This window comes from Oncorhynchus clarkii, chromosome 10 (assembly GCF_045791955.1).
Source record: "Oncorhynchus clarkii lewisi isolate Uvic-CL-2024 chromosome 10, UVic_Ocla_1.0, whole genome shotgun sequence".
NCBI classification, from domain to species: Eukaryota; Metazoa; Chordata; class Actinopteri; order Salmoniformes; family Salmonidae; genus Oncorhynchus; species Oncorhynchus clarkii.
Genome location: NC_092156.1, coordinates 72,106,870 through 72,125,869, shown reverse-complemented (window position 1 = coordinate 72,125,869; position 19,000 = coordinate 72,106,870). Strand labels below are relative to the sequence as shown.

At 45.1% G+C, this 19,000-nt stretch overlaps 1 protein-coding gene across 1 annotated transcript in view; it reads left to right on the top strand.

The window, feature by feature from the left end:
* Positions 1-12,333, top strand: part of LOC139419329 (scavenger receptor cysteine-rich type 1 protein M130-like) — a 53,268-nt gene extending 40,935 nt beyond the window's left edge. The window contains 12 exon segments of the mRNA XM_071169273.1: positions 3,375-3,545; positions 3,599-3,736; positions 7,719-7,748; positions 7,980-8,055; positions 8,720-9,025; positions 9,151-9,429; positions 10,409-10,714; positions 10,838-10,947; positions 11,402-11,471; positions 11,571-11,891; positions 11,995-12,083; positions 12,199-12,333. Of these exon segments, the coding sequence (XP_071025374.1) occupies positions 3,375-3,545; positions 3,599-3,736; positions 7,719-7,748; positions 7,980-8,055; positions 8,720-9,025; positions 9,151-9,429; positions 10,409-10,714; positions 10,838-10,947; positions 11,402-11,471; positions 11,571-11,891; positions 11,995-12,083; positions 12,199-12,333 (2,031 nt within the window).
* The last annotated feature ends 6,667 nt before the right edge of the window (positions 12,334-19,000 follow it).

Here is a 19,000-nt window from a genome sequence, read left to right as displayed (position 1 = left end):
AGATTTGCAGAGGAGAGAAGAGGGTAGGGGAGAGAGGAGGGTAGGGGAGAGAGGAGGGTGGAGGAGAGATGGCGAATGTGTTTACACATGGGTGTTGTTGCACCATACCACTGTCTTCCCCATCGTATCATGAAAGGTCATGTTATGTTGATTTAACCTCTGCCTCTCTCTTCCTCTGACTCCTCCCTTTCTCTCTATCTCTCTGTCTCTCTCTCTCTCTCTTTCTCCTCTGTCTCTCTCTTTCTCCTCAGATCTCCAGGGTCAAAGCGTCAGTCCACCAGGTAGGTAGAGTATAAATCTACAGTGATTATAGCAGTTCAATATTAGTAAACTTTATTATCCCACATGAAGAAAGTCATGTGTCCATACAAACCATTCTAAAACCCCAATAACAAGTAGTGTTTTATGGAACTACTTATACTTGACATATTATATATTATATTGGTCTGATGTTAGAGTAGGAGAAGGGGGGTTTAGATGATAGAGGTCTGTTACCAAGGCAACAGGCCTGATGTTAGAGTAGGAGAAGGGGGGTTTAGATGATAGAGGTCTGTTACCAAGGCAACAGGCCTGATGCTATCTGTCAGGAAGAGAGAGAGAGGAACAGAGAGAGAGAGAGAGAAGGCGTGGAGAGAAAGTGAGATGCCAACAGAGATAGGGCTGACAGACTAACATGCATCCAACTGAATATCTTGTCTTTACTGACTTCTCACCAGTGATGTCATCATAATCAGCAACCTTTTCCACTCTTGGTCCGGCTCAGCTTGACCCCTGACCTCTGAAATTAATGATTTAAAAAAAGAAAAAATAAATGTAATTAGATTTAATCTCATCTGCAAAGAGAGTTACACATTTGCATGGAAGGGGAATGTACACTACATGACCAAAAGTATGTGGACACCTGCTCATCTAACATCTCATTCCAAAATCATGGGCATTAATATGGAGTTGGTCCCCCCTTTGCTGCTATAACAGCCTCCAGTCCTCTGGGAAGGTTTTCCACTAGATGTTGGATCATTGCTGCTATAACAGCCTCGAGTCTTCTGGGAAGGCTTTCCACTAGAAGATGGAACATTGCTGCGAGGACTTGCTTCCATTCAGCCACAACAGCATTAGTGAGGTTGGGCGATTAGGCCTGGCTCAGTCGACATTTCAATTCATCCCTAAAGGTATTCAATGGGGTTTAGGTCAGGGCTCTGTGAAGGCCAGTAAAGTTCTTCCACATCGATCTCAACAAACTATTTCTGTATGGACCTCGCTTTGTGTACAGGGGCATTGTCATGCTGAAACAGGAAAGGGCCTTCCCCAAACTGTTGCCACAAAGTTGGAAGCACATAATAGTCTAGAATGTCATTGTTATGCTGTAGCCTTAAGATTTCCCTTTCCCTGGAACTAAGGGGCCTGAACCATGAAAAACAGCCCCAGACCATTATTCCTACACCACCAAACTTTACAGTTGGCACTATGCTTTGGGGTAGGTAGCGTTCTCCTGGCATCTGCCAAACCCAGGTTTGTGGTACGGACTACCAAATGGTGAAACGTGAGGGTGGGGGGGTCTTTAATCAACCACAAGGCTGGGAGAGAGAGATAGTTCTTACTCACTGACAGACTGAGGAGGAGACAAGGGAGGAGGGAGAGCGAGAGAGATAGGAGAGTGAGATCTTACTCACTGACAGCCTGAGGAGGAGACAGGGGAGGAGGGAGAGAGAGAGATAGGAGAGAGAGATAGTTCTTACTCACTGACAGACTGAGGAGGAGACAGGGAGAAGGGAGAGAGAAATAGTTCTTACTAACAGACTGGGTTGGTAGAAGGAGACAGGGGAGAAGGGAGAGATAAATAGTTCTTACTAACAGACTGGGTTGGTAGAAGGAGACATATAGGAGACATATAGCATCAGGCCTGTTGAGTTGACTTGGGTAACAGACCTCTAGCTTCTACACCACATCCCCCCTTCTCCTGCTCTAACATGAGACCTCATCACTACTCATTTTGGGTGCTGGTACTGTTTATATTTAGGTGCTGGAACATTAAGCCAATATTCTATAAGAGTTGAACTCAAGCAGTAGAAAGTTAGAGGTGATATTATAGGACACTCTATGTGAAAAGTTGCTGCTCTGCCAGCAGTTCCCTGTGGAGTTTTTTTTAACATATCAGTTTGCTGTCGTGTGTTCAACCACTGATCCAAGATAAGATGCTACGAAGTTAATCTCACATCATTGAAGTAAGGACATAATGAGAGAGAAGTCATATAGCCTAGCAGTATTTTCCTTCAGTCCACTCTTTATGACAGCAGACTGTGGAGCCCCAGTTAGAGACAGATATGATACCTGCAGTGGTACTGATGACCCTGTTGTGGAGCACAGGTAGGATTTTGTTACACTGATATACACTTGTGACAGTTACTGAGATATGTTTTGATATTATAAGATATATTATAATTTGCAGGGTTAGTAAAATAACATGCAACTGGAAGCAGACAGTAAAAATGTGTCTCAAAGCAGGACAATGATGTGATCACCTGTAAATGTACTTTACTGTAGTCTAACTGTCCATCTGGGGACAGGCACTAATGTCAGTTAAGTTGTGATGGTGTCATGCGTCTGACTGTTGTATATTCAGTGTGTCAATCATTGATTGTATCTGTCTCTATGTAAATGAATGAGAGTATATATTATGTATTATATATTATATTGGTGTTATGTTAGAGTAGGAGAAGGGAGGGGTGTAGATGATAGAAGTCTATGAGCAGAGTCAAGATCAAGTCCAACACTATATGTCAAGAAAAGAGAGAGAACGAGAGAGAGAGAGAGAGAGAGAGAGCGAGAGAGGAGCAGAATGAGAGGGAGGAGAGAGGAAGGGTGGGGAGAGCAGAGGACGGGGTGGGACAGAGGGGGGTAGGGGAGAGAGGAGGTAGAGGAGGGAGGAGGGCAAGGGAGAGAAAAGGAGAGGGGAGAGAGAGAATTGTTGAGGAGAGAGAAAGAGAGAGAAGGGGAGGGAAGAGAGAAGGGAGGGGAGAGAGGGGGGGGGTAAGAGAGAGATTTGTACAGACCAAACATACATAAAACAATCCCGCACAAAAACCATGGGGAAAACAGAGGGTTAAATAATGAACATGTCATTTGGATTTGGAACCAGGCGTGTAAAACAAAGACAAAACAAATGGAAAATGAAAAGTGGATCGGCGAAGGCTAGAAGGCCGTTGTCGTCGCTGCCCGAACAAGGAGCAGGACCGACTTCTGTGGAAGTTGTAACAGTACCCCCCCTTGATGTGCAGGGCGATCCGGATGGAGACGGTGGAACTCCCGCAGCAACGAAGGGTCCAAAACGTCCTCCACCATCTCTCCTCCGGACCGTACCTCTCCCACTCCACAAGGTACTGAAGGACTTTCGCCCGACGCCTCGAGTCCAGTATGGCTCAAAAAGCATACACCGGAGCCCCCTCGATGTCCAGAGGGGGCGGAGGAACCACCTGCAACTCAGACTCCTGGAGTGGACCAGCCACCACCGGCCTGAGGAGAGACACATGGAACGAGGGGTTAATACGGTAATCGGGGGGGGAAGATGTAACCTGTAGCAAACCTTGTTCACTCTCCTCAGGACTTTGAATGGCCCCACAATCCGCGGGCCCAGCTTCCGGCAGGGCAGGCGGAGGGGCAGGTTTCGGGTCGAGAGCCAGACCGGGGCCTCACTGCGGTGGCGGAGGTGAAAACCCGATGGCGGAGGGGAAAACCAGAGGTAAGGCTGACCGAGGCCCCAGACGTTCCATGATTGCCCAACAGACCCTTGACGTGAACTGGGGACCTCGATCAGACACTATATCCTCTGGCACCCCATAGTGCCCATAAGACATGTGTAAACAGGGCCTCCTCAGTCTGTAGGGCGGTAGGGAGACCGGGAAAAGGAAGGAGACCGCAGGACTTAGAGAACCGATCCACAACGACCAGGATCGTGAGGGAGGAAGATCCTTGAGGAAGTCCACAGAAAGGTGCGACCACGGTCGTTGTGGAATGGGTAAGGGCTGTAACGTCCCTCTGGGCAGGTGGAGGGGAGTGGGCTCTGTACGTAACGCCCGCTCGATGTCTTGCGTCCAGCTCCCACACTACCGGTGCCACCAAGCAAGAGGCCGGAAGTTCGGGAGTGTGATCTATGGACCGCTCCTCTGTGTTATACATCCGAGACAGTGCATCTGCCTTAGCGTTCTGGGAACCTGGTCTGTAGGACAGTGCGTCTGCTTTAGCGTTCTGGGAACCTGGTCTGTAGGACAGTGCGTCTGCCTTAGCGTTCTGGGAACCTGGTCTGTAGGACAGTGCGTCTGCCTTAGCGTTCTGGGAACCTGGTCTGTAGGGCAGTGCATCTGCCTTAGCGTTCTGGGAACCTGGTCTGTAGGATAGTGCGTCTGCCTTAGCGTTCTGGGAACCTGGTCTGTAGGACAGTGCATCTGCCTTAGCGTTCTGGGAACCTGGTCTGTAGGACGGTGAAAACAAAAAGGGTAAAAACAACATGGCCCACCTTGCCTGGCGAGGGTTCAGTCTCCACCTTGCCTGGCGAGGGTTCAGTCTCCACCTTGCCTAGCGAGGGTTCAGTCTCCACCTTGCCTGGCGAGGGTTCAGTCTCCACCTTGCCTGGCGAGGGTTCAGTCTCCACCTTGCCTGGCGAGGGTTCAGTCTCCACCTTGCCTGGCGAGGGTTCAGTCTCCACCTTGCCTGACGAGGGTTCAGTCTCCACCTTGTCTGGCGAGGGTTCAGTCTCCACCTTGCCTGGCGAGGGTTCAGTCTCCACCTTGCCTGGCGAGGGTTCAGTCTCCACCTTGCCTGGCGAGGGTTCAGTCTCCTCGCTGCCCGGATGTACTCCAGATTGCGGTGGTCAGTCCAGATGGGAAAAGGGTGTTTAGCCCCCTCAAGCCAATGTCTCCACGCCTTCAGAGCCTTGACAACAGCCAACAGCTCCCGGTCCCCCACATCATAGTTTTGCTCCGCCGGGCTGAGCTTCTTCGAAAAGAAAGCACAGGTGCGGACCTTTAGTGGCATACCCGAGCGCTGAGGGAGCACGGCTCCTATCCCAGATCCGGATGAGCCAGCAGGGGAGCCGAGGTAAACAGAGCCCTCAGGTGACCAAAAGCCCTGTCCGCCTCAGCCGTCCACTGCAGTCGCACCGGACCCCCCTTCAGCAGTGAGGTAATGTGAGTCGCTACCTGACCAAAGCCCCGGATAAACCTCCGGTAGTAGTTGGCTACCTGATTAAAGCCCTGGATAAACCTCCGGTAGTAGTTGGCTACCTGACCAAAGCCCTGGATAAACTTCCGGTAGTAGTTGAAACCATAGAAACCGCTGCACTTCCTTTACCGGGGTGGGAGTCAGCCAATTACACACAGCTGAAATGCAGTCACTCTCCATCTCCACCCCTGAAGTGGAAATGCAGTCACTCTCCATCTCCACCCCTGAAGTGGAAATGCGGTACCCTAGAAGGAGACAGACTGTTAGAAGAACAGACATTTCTCAGCCTTGACGTATAAGTCATGCTCCAACAGACGACCAAGCACCCTGCACACCAGGGACACATGCTCGGCGCGTGTAGCGGAGTACATCAGAATGTCATTGATATACACCACTACACCCTGCCCGTGCAGGTCCTGGAAAATCTTGTCTACAAAGGCCTGGAAGACTGATGGAGCATTCATCAACCTGTACGGCATGACGAGGTACTCATAGTGCCCTGAGGTGGTACTAAATGCCGTCTTCCACTCGTCCCCCTCCCGGATACTCACCAGGTTGTAAACGCTCCTGAGATCCAATTTTGTGAAGAAGCCCCGTGCATTGACTCTATCACACTGGCTATGAGAGGCAGCAGGTACCTCACAGTGATTTGGTTGATACCTTGATAGTCAATGCACGGGCGCAGACCGCCATCCTTCTTCACCGCCAGAACAAGGACAGGGACCGACTTCGGCGGAAGTCGTGACACCTACAACTGTCACCTTTTGTAACAGCTGATTTACTTACTAAAGGCACATCTTAATATGTGATCCAGGTGTCTTAGTGTTCCTATAGAAACCTGTGTCCAAACACAGCATTAAATAGCATCTAATCAAATGTACAGAGATAAGTTATTCAACCTATTGAAATGTAATGTGTCTTTTAGTGTTTATTCTGTCATTAAAAAGTCACTGTTGCCTATTAGATCAATATCAGTGTGAACACATCTGATTGGACTAGATCCATGTTGAGGTGAGACACGTCTGATTGGACTAGATCCATGTTGATGTGAGACACATCTGATTGGACTAGATCCATGTTGATGTGAGACACGTCTGATTGGACTAGATCCATGTTGAGGTGAGACACGTGTGATTGGACTAGATCCATGTTGAGGTGAGACACGTCTGATTGGACTAGATCCATGTTGAGGTGAGACACGTCTGATTGGACTAGATTCATGTTGAGGTGAGACACGTCTGATTGGACTAGATCCATGTTGAGGTGAGACACTTGTGATTGGACTAGATCCATGTTGAGGTGAGACACGTCTGATTGGACTAGATCCATGTTGAGGTGAGACACGTCTGATTGGACTAGATCCATGTTGAGGTGAGACACGTCTGATTAGACTAGATCCATGTTGAGGTGAGACACGTCTGATTGGACTAGATCCATGTTTAGGTGAGACACGTCTGATTGGACTAGATCCATGTTGAGGTGAGACCATTCCATGTCTTTATTGGTTTGTATGAGAAGGCAGTTTGGGAGAAGGTGGTGGACCATTTGAGGAGTCTACAATTCCCCTGGTGGAGGTTCTTGGAACACTAATATTTAAGTCTGAGGTTGATGAAAACCAAAATGAAATGGAGAGGAGAGGGGAGGGGAGAAGAGGAGAAGAAAGGGGGAGATGAGGAGAAGAAGAGGGGGAGAAGAGAAGTGAGCGGGAGATAAGGCGAGTGGGGAGAAGAGGAGAAGAGGGGGGGCAGCAGAAGGGGAGAATAAAGGGTCAGAAGAGGAGAAGAGATGTGGAGAAGAGAAGAGGGGGAGGGGAGGAGAAGAGAGGGAGAGAAGAGGAGAGGGGGAGAAGAGGGGGAAGAAGAGAGGAGGAGAAGAGGAGAAGAAAGGGGGAGAAGTGGGGGAAGAAGAGAGGAGGAGAAGAGGAGAAGAAAGGGGGAGAAGTGGGGGAAGAAGAGAGGAGGAGAAGAGGAGAAGAAAGGGGGAGAAGTGGGGGAAGAGCGGGCTAGAAGGGGGAGAAGAGGAGAGGGGGATAAGAGGAATGGGAGAAGAGGAGTGGAGAGGGGAGAAGAGTAGAGGAGAGGGGGAGAAGAGGAGAATAGACTGGAGAAGAGAGGGGGAGAAGAGGAGAAGAGAGGGGAGGAGAAGAGAAGTGTAGAGGGGGAGAAGAGAGGGGAAAGTCACTGAGCTCTTCATTAAGTACATACTACTGCAAATGTTTGTCTATGGAGATTGCATGGCTGAGTGCTTGATTTTTTACATCTGTCAGGATGGAGAGTGGCTGAACTAGAATCCACTCATTTGAAGGGGTGTCCACATACTTTTGTATATATAGTGTATGTACACATGGGTGTTGTTGCACCATACCAACGATAAGCCTGTCTTCGCCATCACATCATGAAAGGTCATGTTGATGTTCATTTAACCTCTGTCTCTCTCTTCCCTTTCTCCTTTGTTTCTATCTATCTCTCCGTCTCTTTCTCCTCTGTCGCTCTCGTTCTCCTCAGATCTCCAGGCTCAAAGTGTCAGTCCACCAGGTAGGTAGAGTATAAATCTACAGTGATTATAGCAGTTCAGTATTAGTCAACTTTAGTATCCCACATGGAGAAATGCATGTGTCCATACAAACCATTCTAAAACCTAATAACAAGTAGTGTTTTATGGAACTACTAATACTTGTCAACCACAAAGCATTACTGCTGTTAGAATAACAGAATCACTGTCATCATCTGTCCTCACCACTGTGTTTTCCTCTCTGCTGTTTACAGCTGAACTCTCAGTCAGACTGGTGGATGGAACCACTTCCTGTTCTGGGACAGTGGAAGTCTTCTATGAAGGAGAGTGGTCAGGGCTATGTTTTAAGTGGTGGGGAATGAGGAGAGATGTTAAGGTTGTGTGTAGAGAGATGGACTGTGGGAATCCTGTATCTGTATCTAGAGGACCTCTGATAGAAGATGGAAGAATAGGAGTCAGACTATTTAGTATTTGTAGTGGAGATGAGTCTTCTATTAGACAGTGTAACATCATAGAAGAACCTGGTTTCTGTTATGGTGAATATTATCATCATGTGACCTGTTCAGGTAAGAGACTGGTCATATTGAGAGATTTATTTATACATTATACAATATTACCATGTATCATGTTTTATGTGTTTTTATTTCATTTAAATAGAGGGAGAGATGTCAGATGTATTTAAACATTATATTTGTGTTTGTCATATTGGTTTATGGGAGATGTTCATGGGCAGATCATTGTAGTTCAGATGGTACTGAAGTGAAGCTGCCTGATGGATGTCCAGCTGTTTATTTTCTATAAAGTGAAGTGAACTTATTCCTGTCTCCTGCCTGCATTATTCCCAACCCTATCCTGAGTGACTAAGAACCCATTTCTACCTCTTACAGTATCAAACATAGCAAACTACAATCTTTTATCCAACATATTTGTGTTTAGTCCTTGACAGTGTCATCAACAAAACTGATTGAATGTTCAACCAACTCTTTTTCTCCAGAGTCTGTGCGGCTTGTGGGTGGATCTGGTTTCTGCTCTGGGAGAGTGGAGGTGAAGTCCAATCAGTCCTGGGCCTCAGTGTGTGAAGCTGACTTTGACCGGCAGGATGCAGAGGTAGTCTGTAGGGATGTTGGCTGTGGGGCTCCTGCAGCTCTACAGGGGGGGCTCTATGGAGAAGGTGAGGGTCAGACCTGGGATAAAGAGTTCCAGTGTAAAGGTAATGAGTCCCTTCTCCTGGACTGTGACACCTCAGACAGAGAGAACAACACCTGCCTACCTGGTAATGCTGTTGGACTCACCTGCTCAGGTAAGAAACAGTTTGTCACTCAATCAACATTGTTTCTCACCTGGAGTGAAGAATACGAGAGACAATATAGGTGTGTTTTAGTGAGAAAATAGTAAGATTACTGTCTCTCTCTTTTCTTTTCTCAGAGCCTGATGATGTGAGGCTGGTGGGAGGAGGCAGTCGCTGTGCTGGTGGAGTGGAGTGGTACGACCAGGGAGAGTGGAGGATTGTGGGAGCTGATGACAGGGACCAGAGGGATGTAGCTGCAGTTGTGTGTAGACAGATGGGTTGTGGCTCCACTGTTTCAGCACTACCTGGAAACACCACTAGAGGGTTTGGAGTTAGATGTCCTGGGTCTGAGTCTTCACTGAGGGAGTGTTGGAGAAGTTATGATCTCCTTCCTGGACTCACAGTGATCTGCTCAGGTAATAACAAGATACACTATATTGCCAACAGTATGTTGACTTCAGTGGATTCGGCTATTTCAGTCACACCTGTTGCTGACAAGTGTCTAAAATTAAGCACACAGCCATGTAATCTCCATAGACAAACATCGGCAGAAAACTGTCCTTACTGAAGATGTCAGTGAATTTCAACGTGGAAAATCTCGGAGCAACAACGGCACAGCCGTGAAGTGGTAGACAACACAAGCTCACAGAACGGACCGCCGAGTGTTGAACCACGTAGAGCATTAAAATAATCCTCTGTTGTAAAACTCACTGCTGAGTTCCACATACTTTTGTCCATGTATTATATCTCCTTCCTGGACTCACAGTGATCTGCTCAGGAAATATCAACATATTATAATTATATTCAACTGATTTCCTTCATTCATACAACTTCCTCTGCACCTCTCATGATGACTGTTTAACTTGTCAGTCTGCTTTACTAAATAGATCACTCAGTCAAGTAGGAATCAAATACAACTTAAATATCCCAGAATGCTTTGTATTTGAGTGTTACCTCAGTGAACGTCTCAACTCACTACCACTGTCACAAAGAGAGAATGAGGGAGGAGGAGAGGAAGAGGAAGATATGGGAGAGATAACATTTATTATTATCACTGAGTTCTCACCAGTGAGGTCATAATAACCAGTAACCTTTTCTACTCTTGGCCCAGCCTGACCCTGACATACAGCATCAGACCTTGTAGATCAGATGGTACTGAAGTGAAGCTGCCTGATGGATGTCCAGCTGTTTATTTTCTATAAAGTGAAGTGAACTTATTCCTGTCTCCTGCCTAAATTATTCCCAACCCTATCCTGAGTGACTAAGAACCCATTTCTACCTCTTACAGTATCAAACATAGCAAACTACTATCTTTTATCCAACATATTTGTGTTTAGTCCTTGACAGTGTCATCAACAAAACTGATTGAATGTTCAACCAACTCTTTTTCTCCAGACTCTGTGCGGCTTGTGGATGGAGCTGGTCTCTGCTCTGGGAGAGTGGAGGTGAAGTCCAATCAGTCCTGGGCCTCAGTGTGTGAAGCTGACTTTGACCGGCAGGATGCAGAGGTAGTCTGTGTGGAGCTTGGCTGTGGGGCTCCTGCATCTCTACAGGGGGGGCTCTATGGAGAAGGTGAGGGTCAGACCTGGGATAAAGAGTTCCAGTGTAAAGGCAAAGAGTCCCTTCTCCTGGACTGTGACACCTCAGACAGAAAACACAACACCTGCCTACCTGGTAATGCTGTTGGACTCACCTGCTCAGGTAAGAAACAGTTTGTCACTCAATCAACATTGTTTCTCACCTGGAGTGAAGAATATGAGACAATATAGGTGTGTTTTAGTGAGAAAATAGTAAGATTACAGTCTCTCTCTTTTCTTTTCTCAGAGCCTGATGATGTGAGGCTGGTGGGAGGAGGCAGTCGCTGTGCTGGTGGAGTGGAGTCGTACTACCAGAGAGAGTGGAGGATTGTGGGAGCTGTCAAGAACCAAGAGGATGTAGCTGCAGTAGTGTGTAGACAGTTGGGTTGTGGCTCCACTGTTTCAGCACTACCTGGAAACACCACTAGAGGGATTGAAGTTTCCTGTTCTGGGTCTGAGTCTTCACTGAGGGAGTGTAGCAGAACGTATGATCTCCTTCCTGAACTCACAGTGATCTGCTCAGGTAATAACAACATTTTATAATTATATTCAACTGATTTCCTTCATTCATACAACTTCCTCTGCACCTCTCATGATGACTGTTTAACTTGTCAGTCTGCTTTACTAAATAGATCACTCAGTCAAGTAGGAATCAAATACAACTTACATATCCCAGAATGCTTTTGTGTTTGAGTGTTATCTCAGTGAACGTCTCTACTCACTACCACTGTCACATGTCATGTTATTGTCATATCTAAATGAGGACAGTAGTTGAGGAGCTACGTTTTCTTTTTCTCTCCTCTTGTTCCAGATGTCCTGCTTCAGCCTGATATCAACATATGTTGTCTCAGTGACTGTAGGCCCACTACTCATGTTGCCCTGTGAGGGAGGGTGGCTGGCACTGTTACATGCTGATGTTATTGTCATATCTATAGGAAACTAGTTGAAGAGGTTTTTCTTGTTCTCTTTTATTGTTACAGATCTCCTGGTCCAGCCTGATATCTTCCTGACTGACTCAATGGGAGGGGTCTCCAGGGGCCACCAGGGGCCTGAGATGTTCAGGGGCTACAACTTCACCATCACCTGCTCCACTCAGCCACAGTACCCAGGAGGCTCCTTCCTCCTCACGTTCACCGGCTCCAACATACAGCAGATCCAGCCAGCTGTCAATCACTCTGCTGCCTTCCTCTTCCCTGCTGCAGATGACTCCCACCAAGGGAACTACATCTGTGTTTATGAGAATTATGTTTTCTCTCATAACTTCTCCTCTGAGAGTGAACTCCTCTCCCTCGCCATCACAGGTAACTGAACATGAACCAGACTTATAACTTTGTCATTGACAGATTTCCCACAGATCTATGTGATGATGATCAGTCCCCTCATCAAAGGTGTTTCTGTTTGCAGCCTCTCCTCTGCCAGCCTTCATCATCAGACACGTTGTAGTGCTGCTGATCCTACTGACATCCATCACCACCTCCTGCCTGTACTACAAGGTAAAGACATTTACTCAGATGTTACAAGTCATTTAAACTAGAGGGAGAGGGTGAGGGGGAGAGAATGGAGATACTAGAGAGTAAATGTCTGACTGTTGGTGCTGTGTCTCACTAGCCCACCAGGAGGCAGAAGAGAGTGAACAGGGTGAGCAGCATGGATCTTTATGTCAATGCCATGGAGACGGTCTCTCTGAGCTCCAGAGCTGAAGCTGGACCGGGACAGGAGAGAGCAGCCCAGGGGACGGAGTAGGAGTAGAATGAAGCTGACCCTACATGCTGATCTTAGATCAGTTTTGTGTTTTAAATCGATGGTCAGCAGTGGACTGGTGTTTAAAATGTGGTGACAAACCTGAAGTGGTTCTAATTTTAATAACAAGTTCAGAATTAGTTTCTCTTTCTAGAACCTTGGAAGAAATCTAAAAGGAGTGACTGCAACCACCATTATTCATTTAGTTTGGTTTTTACCACCAGAGAAACATGGGGTTTTGGGTAACATGGGGTTTTGGGTAACATGGGGTTTGGGTAACATGGGGTTCTGGGTAACATGGGGTTTGGGTAAAATGGGGTTTTGGTAACATGGGTTTTGGGTAACATGGGGTTTTGGGTAACATGGGGTTTGGGTAAAATGGGGTTTTGGTAACATGGGTTTTGGGTAACATGGGGTTTTGGGTAACATGGGGTTCTGGGTAACATGGGGTTTGGGTAACATGGGGTTTGGGTAACATGGGGTTTTGGGTAACATGGGGATTTGGGTAACAGGTGGTTTTGGTAACATGGGGTTTTGGGTAACATGGGGTTTGGGTAACATGGGGTTTGGGTAACATGGGGTTTTGGGTAACATGGGGTTTTGGGTAACATGGGGTTCTGGGTAACATGGGGTTTTGGGTAACATGGGGTTCTGGGTAACATGGGGTTTTGGGTAACATGGGGTTTTGGGTAACATGGGGTTCTGGGTAACATGGGGTTTTGGGTAACATGGGGTTCTGGGTAACATGGGGTTTTGGTAACATGGGGTTTTGGGTAACATGGGGTTTGGGTAATATGGGGTTTTGGTAACATGGGGTTTTGGGTAACATGGGGGTTTGGGTAACATGGGGTTTTGGTAACATGGGGTTTTGGTGACATGGGGTTTTGGTAACATGAGGTTTTGGGTAACATGGGGTTTTGGGGGAACATGGGGTTCTGGGTAACATGGGGTTTGGGTAACATGGGGTTTTGGGTAACATGGGGTTTGGGGTAACATGGGGTTTCGGTAACATGGGGTTTGGGGTAACATGGGGTTTTGGGGGAACATGGGGTTTGGGGGAACATGGGGTTTGGGGGAACATATTGTTTGGGTAACATGGGGTTTTGGGTAACATGTGGTTTTGGGAAAAATGGGATTTGGAGTAACATGGGGTTTGGGTAACAAGGGGTTTGGGGGAACATGGGGTTTTGGTAACATGGGGTTTGGGTAACATGGGGTTTTGGGTAACATGGGGTTTGGGGTAACATGGGGTTTCGGTAACATGGGGTTTTGGGTAACATGGGGTTTTCGGTAACATGGGGTTTTGGGGAACATGGGGTTTGGGTAACATGGGGTTTTGGGGAACATGGGGTTTGGTGGGAACATATTGTTTGGGTAACATGGGGTTTTGGGTAACATGGGGTTTTGGGGAACATGGGGTTTGGGGGGAACATATTGTTTGGGTAACATGGGGTTTTGGGTGACATGGGGTTTTGGGGAACATGGGGTTTGGGTGGAACATATTGTTTGGGTAACAGGGGGTTTTGTTAACATGGGATTTTGGTAACAATCGGTTTTTAATTATTTTAAGAGAGCAGCTCAATTACGTCTGTTTCATGTTCCAGTATTGCTTCTTATCTTTATTTTTTTGTCTTATTTAGTGTCTCTTAGATTCTTTATCTTATTTAGTGTCTCTTAGATTATTTATCTTATTTAGTGTCTCTTAGATTCTTTATCTTATTTTTAGGTTCTCTTAGAATCTTTATCTTATTTTAGTGTCTCTTAGATTCTTTATCTTATTTAGTGTCTCTTAGATTCTTTACCTTATTTAGTGTCTCTTAGATTCTTTATCTTATTTAGTGTCTCTTAGATTCTTTATCTTATTTAGTGTCTGTTAGATTCTTTATCTTATTTAGTGTCTCTTAGATTCTTTGTCTTATTTAGTGTCTCTTAGATTCTTTATCTTATTTAGTGTCTCTTAGATTCTTTATCTTATTTAGTGTCTCTTAGATTCTTTGTCTTATTTAGTGTCTCTTAGATTCTTTATCTTATTTAGTGTCTCTTAGATTCTTTATCTTGAAGTGTCTCCATTATTAGTCCAGGTATTATTATAATCATCTGTTCATTCTTTGTATTTTTAAACATTTTTTAATAAAGGGGTTTGTTGTTGTTTACCTCTCATGATGTTATTGATTATAAACGTTATGATATTGATTATGATGTAGATTAGTGTTATGTTGTTAGTATTATAGAGATAATTATGTTGTTGATTACTTCATAATGTTGTTAGTAGTATAGAGATAATGATGTTATTGATTATAAATGTTATGATATTGATTATGATGTAGATTGTTGTTGTGATGTTGCTCTCTAAACTGCCATGTAATCAACTGAATGCTTTGAATAAAATTACAGGCTGTCAGTCTTGTGTGATTCCCCTCTTGGACAGACTACAACATACAGTATGAATTAACTGAGATCAGTCTGTGTGATTCCCCTCTTGTACAGACTACAACATACAGTATGAATTAACTGAGATCAATCTTGTGTGATTCCCCTCTTGGACAGACTACAACATACAGTATGAATTAACTGAGATCAGTCTGTGTGATTCCCCTCTTGGACAGACTACAACATACAGTATGAATTAACTGAGATCAGTCTGTGTGATTCCCCTCTTGGACAGACTACAACATACAGTATGAATTAACTGAGATCAGTCTGTGTGATTCCCCTCTTGGATTAACTGTCATGCTGAAACCCTCATAGCAAATCCTTGTGTGTGTGTGTGTGTGTGTGTGTGTGTGTGTGTGTGTGTGTGTGTGTGTGTGTGTGTGTGTGTGTGTGTTCAGAACTCTGGTGGCAGTACATGTGTAGTGTAGGATGTGTGTCTGTGTCCTCCAGTACATGTGTAGTGTAGGGTGTGTCCACTCCAGTACATGTGTAGTGTAGGATGTGTGTCCACTCCAGTACATGTGTAGTGTAGGATGTGTGTCCACTCCAGTACATGTGTAGTGTAGGATGTGTGTCCACTCCAGTACATGTGTTGTGTAGGATGTGTGAGAGACAGAGAGAGAGAGAGAGAGAGAGAGAGAGAGAGAGAGAGAGAGAGACAGAGACAGAGAGAGAGAGTTTTGAGTTTTTATAAAAACCTTTATATTTTACTCAAGTGTTAACATAAATAATGACACACTGCCTTTTCAGAAATGAAACAACAAATGTAATTCCTAAACAAAAATAAATACATAACATATACATTCAACTTATTTCAGCAGTAAAAAATAATTTCCCCTCCTCTACAAAACAAAGCGCTCCTTCGTAGGCCCACTTCTCCTCAAATAATAGGAGATCTTTTACAGCTGAAAAGAACTCAAAATCTACTTTTATTCTTGCTTTCACTAAACCTTTAAAAACACATCTTACATCCTGCCCATATCCCGTCTCTATCTTATGTTTCCTACTCAGAAAAATTGACATCTTAGCTTGTCCCAAAATAAAATTTAACATTTGACATTTTCTTTTCTGTTGTTTACTATATTGAAACCCCAAAATAAAAACAGTGTTATTGAAAAACTCCCCTACAGCTTTAAACAAAGATTCCAGCATTTCCAATAGAGGTTTTATCCTCTCACACTCCATAAAACAGTGAACAATGGTTTCTCTTATATTACAAAAAGGACATCCATCTCTAACATCTGAGTTAATAACAGATACAAAAGCATTAACTGCAATGATGCCATGTAAAACCCTCCATTGCATATCACCAGCATACCCCATTCTTCCGCTGACAGAGCCTTCCTACAGCTCCCCAGCATTTGTCCGACAATCCTTTCCGACCTCATCCCCAAATGTTCTGCCACCCGTCTTCCATCCATTAAGGCGGGCCCAGCCATGGCCATTAACTGTCTTAAGGTGATGATTTTCCCCTTCACCAGAATCTTGGAGAAATGTGGAACAGCTGCAGTTGTACAATCCAGTCTTGCCCCATACACCAGAGGTTCCTCCAACAGCCAATGCACTGACTCCGCTGAAGTTCTTCTGGACACCTTCATTATGCTCCACACTCTGAGAAGGCCTCTGTAAAACGGAGGTACTCCCTCCCTAGAAATCTGGCTACTATCAACCAGAAATAAAGCCTTCTTTAAACCTAATCCTCCAACCCGCTGTAATATAAGACCTGCCACCCCTCTCCACACCACATTTTCCGGTCCATAAAGCAACCTTTGAATAAACTGAAACCGGAAAGCAGCAGCCCTACTAGCAAGATGTACAATACCTGTCCCCCCTCCTCTTTTGACAAATACAAAACACTTTGTGGAACCCAGTGATATTTATCCCAAAAGAAATCCACAATAATTGCCTGTATCTTAGCCAGAAGGCCAGATGGTGGTTCTAAAACTGACAACCGATGCCACAGTGCAGAGGCAATCACATTGTTAACTATAATAGTGCGCCCCCTATATGACATACGAGATAATAACCAACGCCATCTCCTCATCCTCCCTTCCACCATTTCAACCACCCCACTCCAATTTTTTTCCATAGTCCCCTCATCTCCTAGGTACACTCCAAGATACTTAAAACCTCCCTTACACCATTCTAGCCCCCTGGCAAAGCCATGATCCCTCCAGACCATTCTCCAATCTGTAAAGCACAACTCTTTTCCCAATTTACCTTTGCAGAGGATATTCCCCTAAAACGATCAACCATTAGACTCAAGCTATCCACCTTCGCTTGATTTTTCACTAGCACAACTACATCATCAGCATAGGCTGAAAGACGAATAGGAGGAATATCCTCTGAAAGGCACACCCCTGAAATGCGACTTCTAATGCTATTTAGTAGTGGCTCTATAGCAATGGCATATAACATCCCTGACATAGAACATCCCTGCCTAATACCTCTACACACTTTAAAAGGAGCACTCAAACCACCGTTAACTTTCAATACACTTTCAATGTCACCATATATCACCTTTATCATGGCAATAAAACCAGAGCTGAACCCAAACGCCTCAAACGTGTGCCATAAATATTGATGTTCAACTCAGTCAAATGCCTTTTCCTGATCAATTGAAATTAGACCAGCATCCAACCCAATAGCCCTAGAGACGTCCAAAAAATCATGAATCAGAGAAATGTTATCCCCTATCTGCCTGCCAGGAACACAGTAGGACTGATCCGTATGTATGATTTGCCCCATCACCTCCCTCAGCCTGTTGGACAAAGCCTTTGACAATATCTTCTCCCTCGGGTCACCCTTTTTGGGCAGTAGGGTGAGGACAGCCCTTCTGCAGCTTATTGGTAGTAACCCTCCAGTTAAACTATCATTAGCTACTTCTAACCAATCCTCTCCCAACATTGCCCAAAAAGACTTAAAAAAGTCAACGGGAAGCCTGTCAATGCCTGGTGCCCTTCCATTTTCCATGCCTTTTAATGCAGTGTATAAATCCTGCAAAGACAATGGTTGCTCAAGCTCAACCTGAGCTTCTGCAGCCACCTTTGGGAGCCCATCAAAGAACTGCTGTGTCACTGTTGTGTCCTCTTTGTACTCACACTTGTAGAGCTCAGCATAGAACTCTACTGCCCTCTTTCTAATTTCACTAGGGCTAGTGAGCTCTTGTCCAACAGCTGATTTGAGACAATGAATAATTTTTCTTTGTCCATTCTTTTTCTCTAAACCAAAGAAAAATGTTGATGAGGCATCCATTTCAGATATTCCCTGAAACTTACTTCTCACCAGTGCCCTCTGTGCTCTGATACCCAGCAGGTCTGCCAATGCAGCTTTTCTCCTCTTGAGGGCCTGAGTATGGCCTCGATCTCCTGTGGTCTCAACCAACATCATGAGTTCCACTATTTCAATCTCTAGGGCTTTCATTGATCTGGTGATATCCTTGGTGACATTCCTCGTGTATTGATTACAAAATTGTTGAATCTGGATTTTCCCTATATCCCACCATTGTTGAAGGGATACAAAACTGGCCTTTTGAGACCTCCACCTCTCCCAAAAAAACTGAAACAGTTCCTGAAGTGAGCATCACTCAATAAAGTTATATTAAAATGCCAGTATGCGCTTTTAGGTTTTACATCGTTAATGAACACCACCTCTGTTATTAAACAATGATCAGAAAATCCCACTGGAGTTATCACACTTGATTTACAGACCTGAGATTGATGCTCAAAAACATAAAACCTATCTAACCTGGCCATAGAGATGATGTTCTCTCTCACATGCGCCCAGGTGTACTGCCTTGTTCCTCCATGTTGACTCCGCCAAATATCACACTTTGTTACAATAAGGCGTTTTAAAAACGTCCTTGAGGCTATATGAGGTTCTTGGTGATTTCTATCTAAATCGCTAACTGTGCAGTTAAAATCCCCAGCAATAAACAAATAATCTTCTTTGTTACATTTCTCAATGGTATTTGATAATGTCTCTAAAAAACATACCCTCTCAACTGTCACCACTGGGGCATATACATTTATCAGACACATATTGATGTTTTCATACCTTGCTCTAACTTTTAATAACCTCCCCTCAACTACCTCTTCAACCTCATATGACAAAGGCAAAAACCCTTTTGAGAACAAGATAACCACACCCCCACTTTTGAGTTTTTATGACTACACACCACTGTCCCCCCCCCCCCACTCCTGTTGCCACATAACTTCATTTTCCAAATTACTATGCG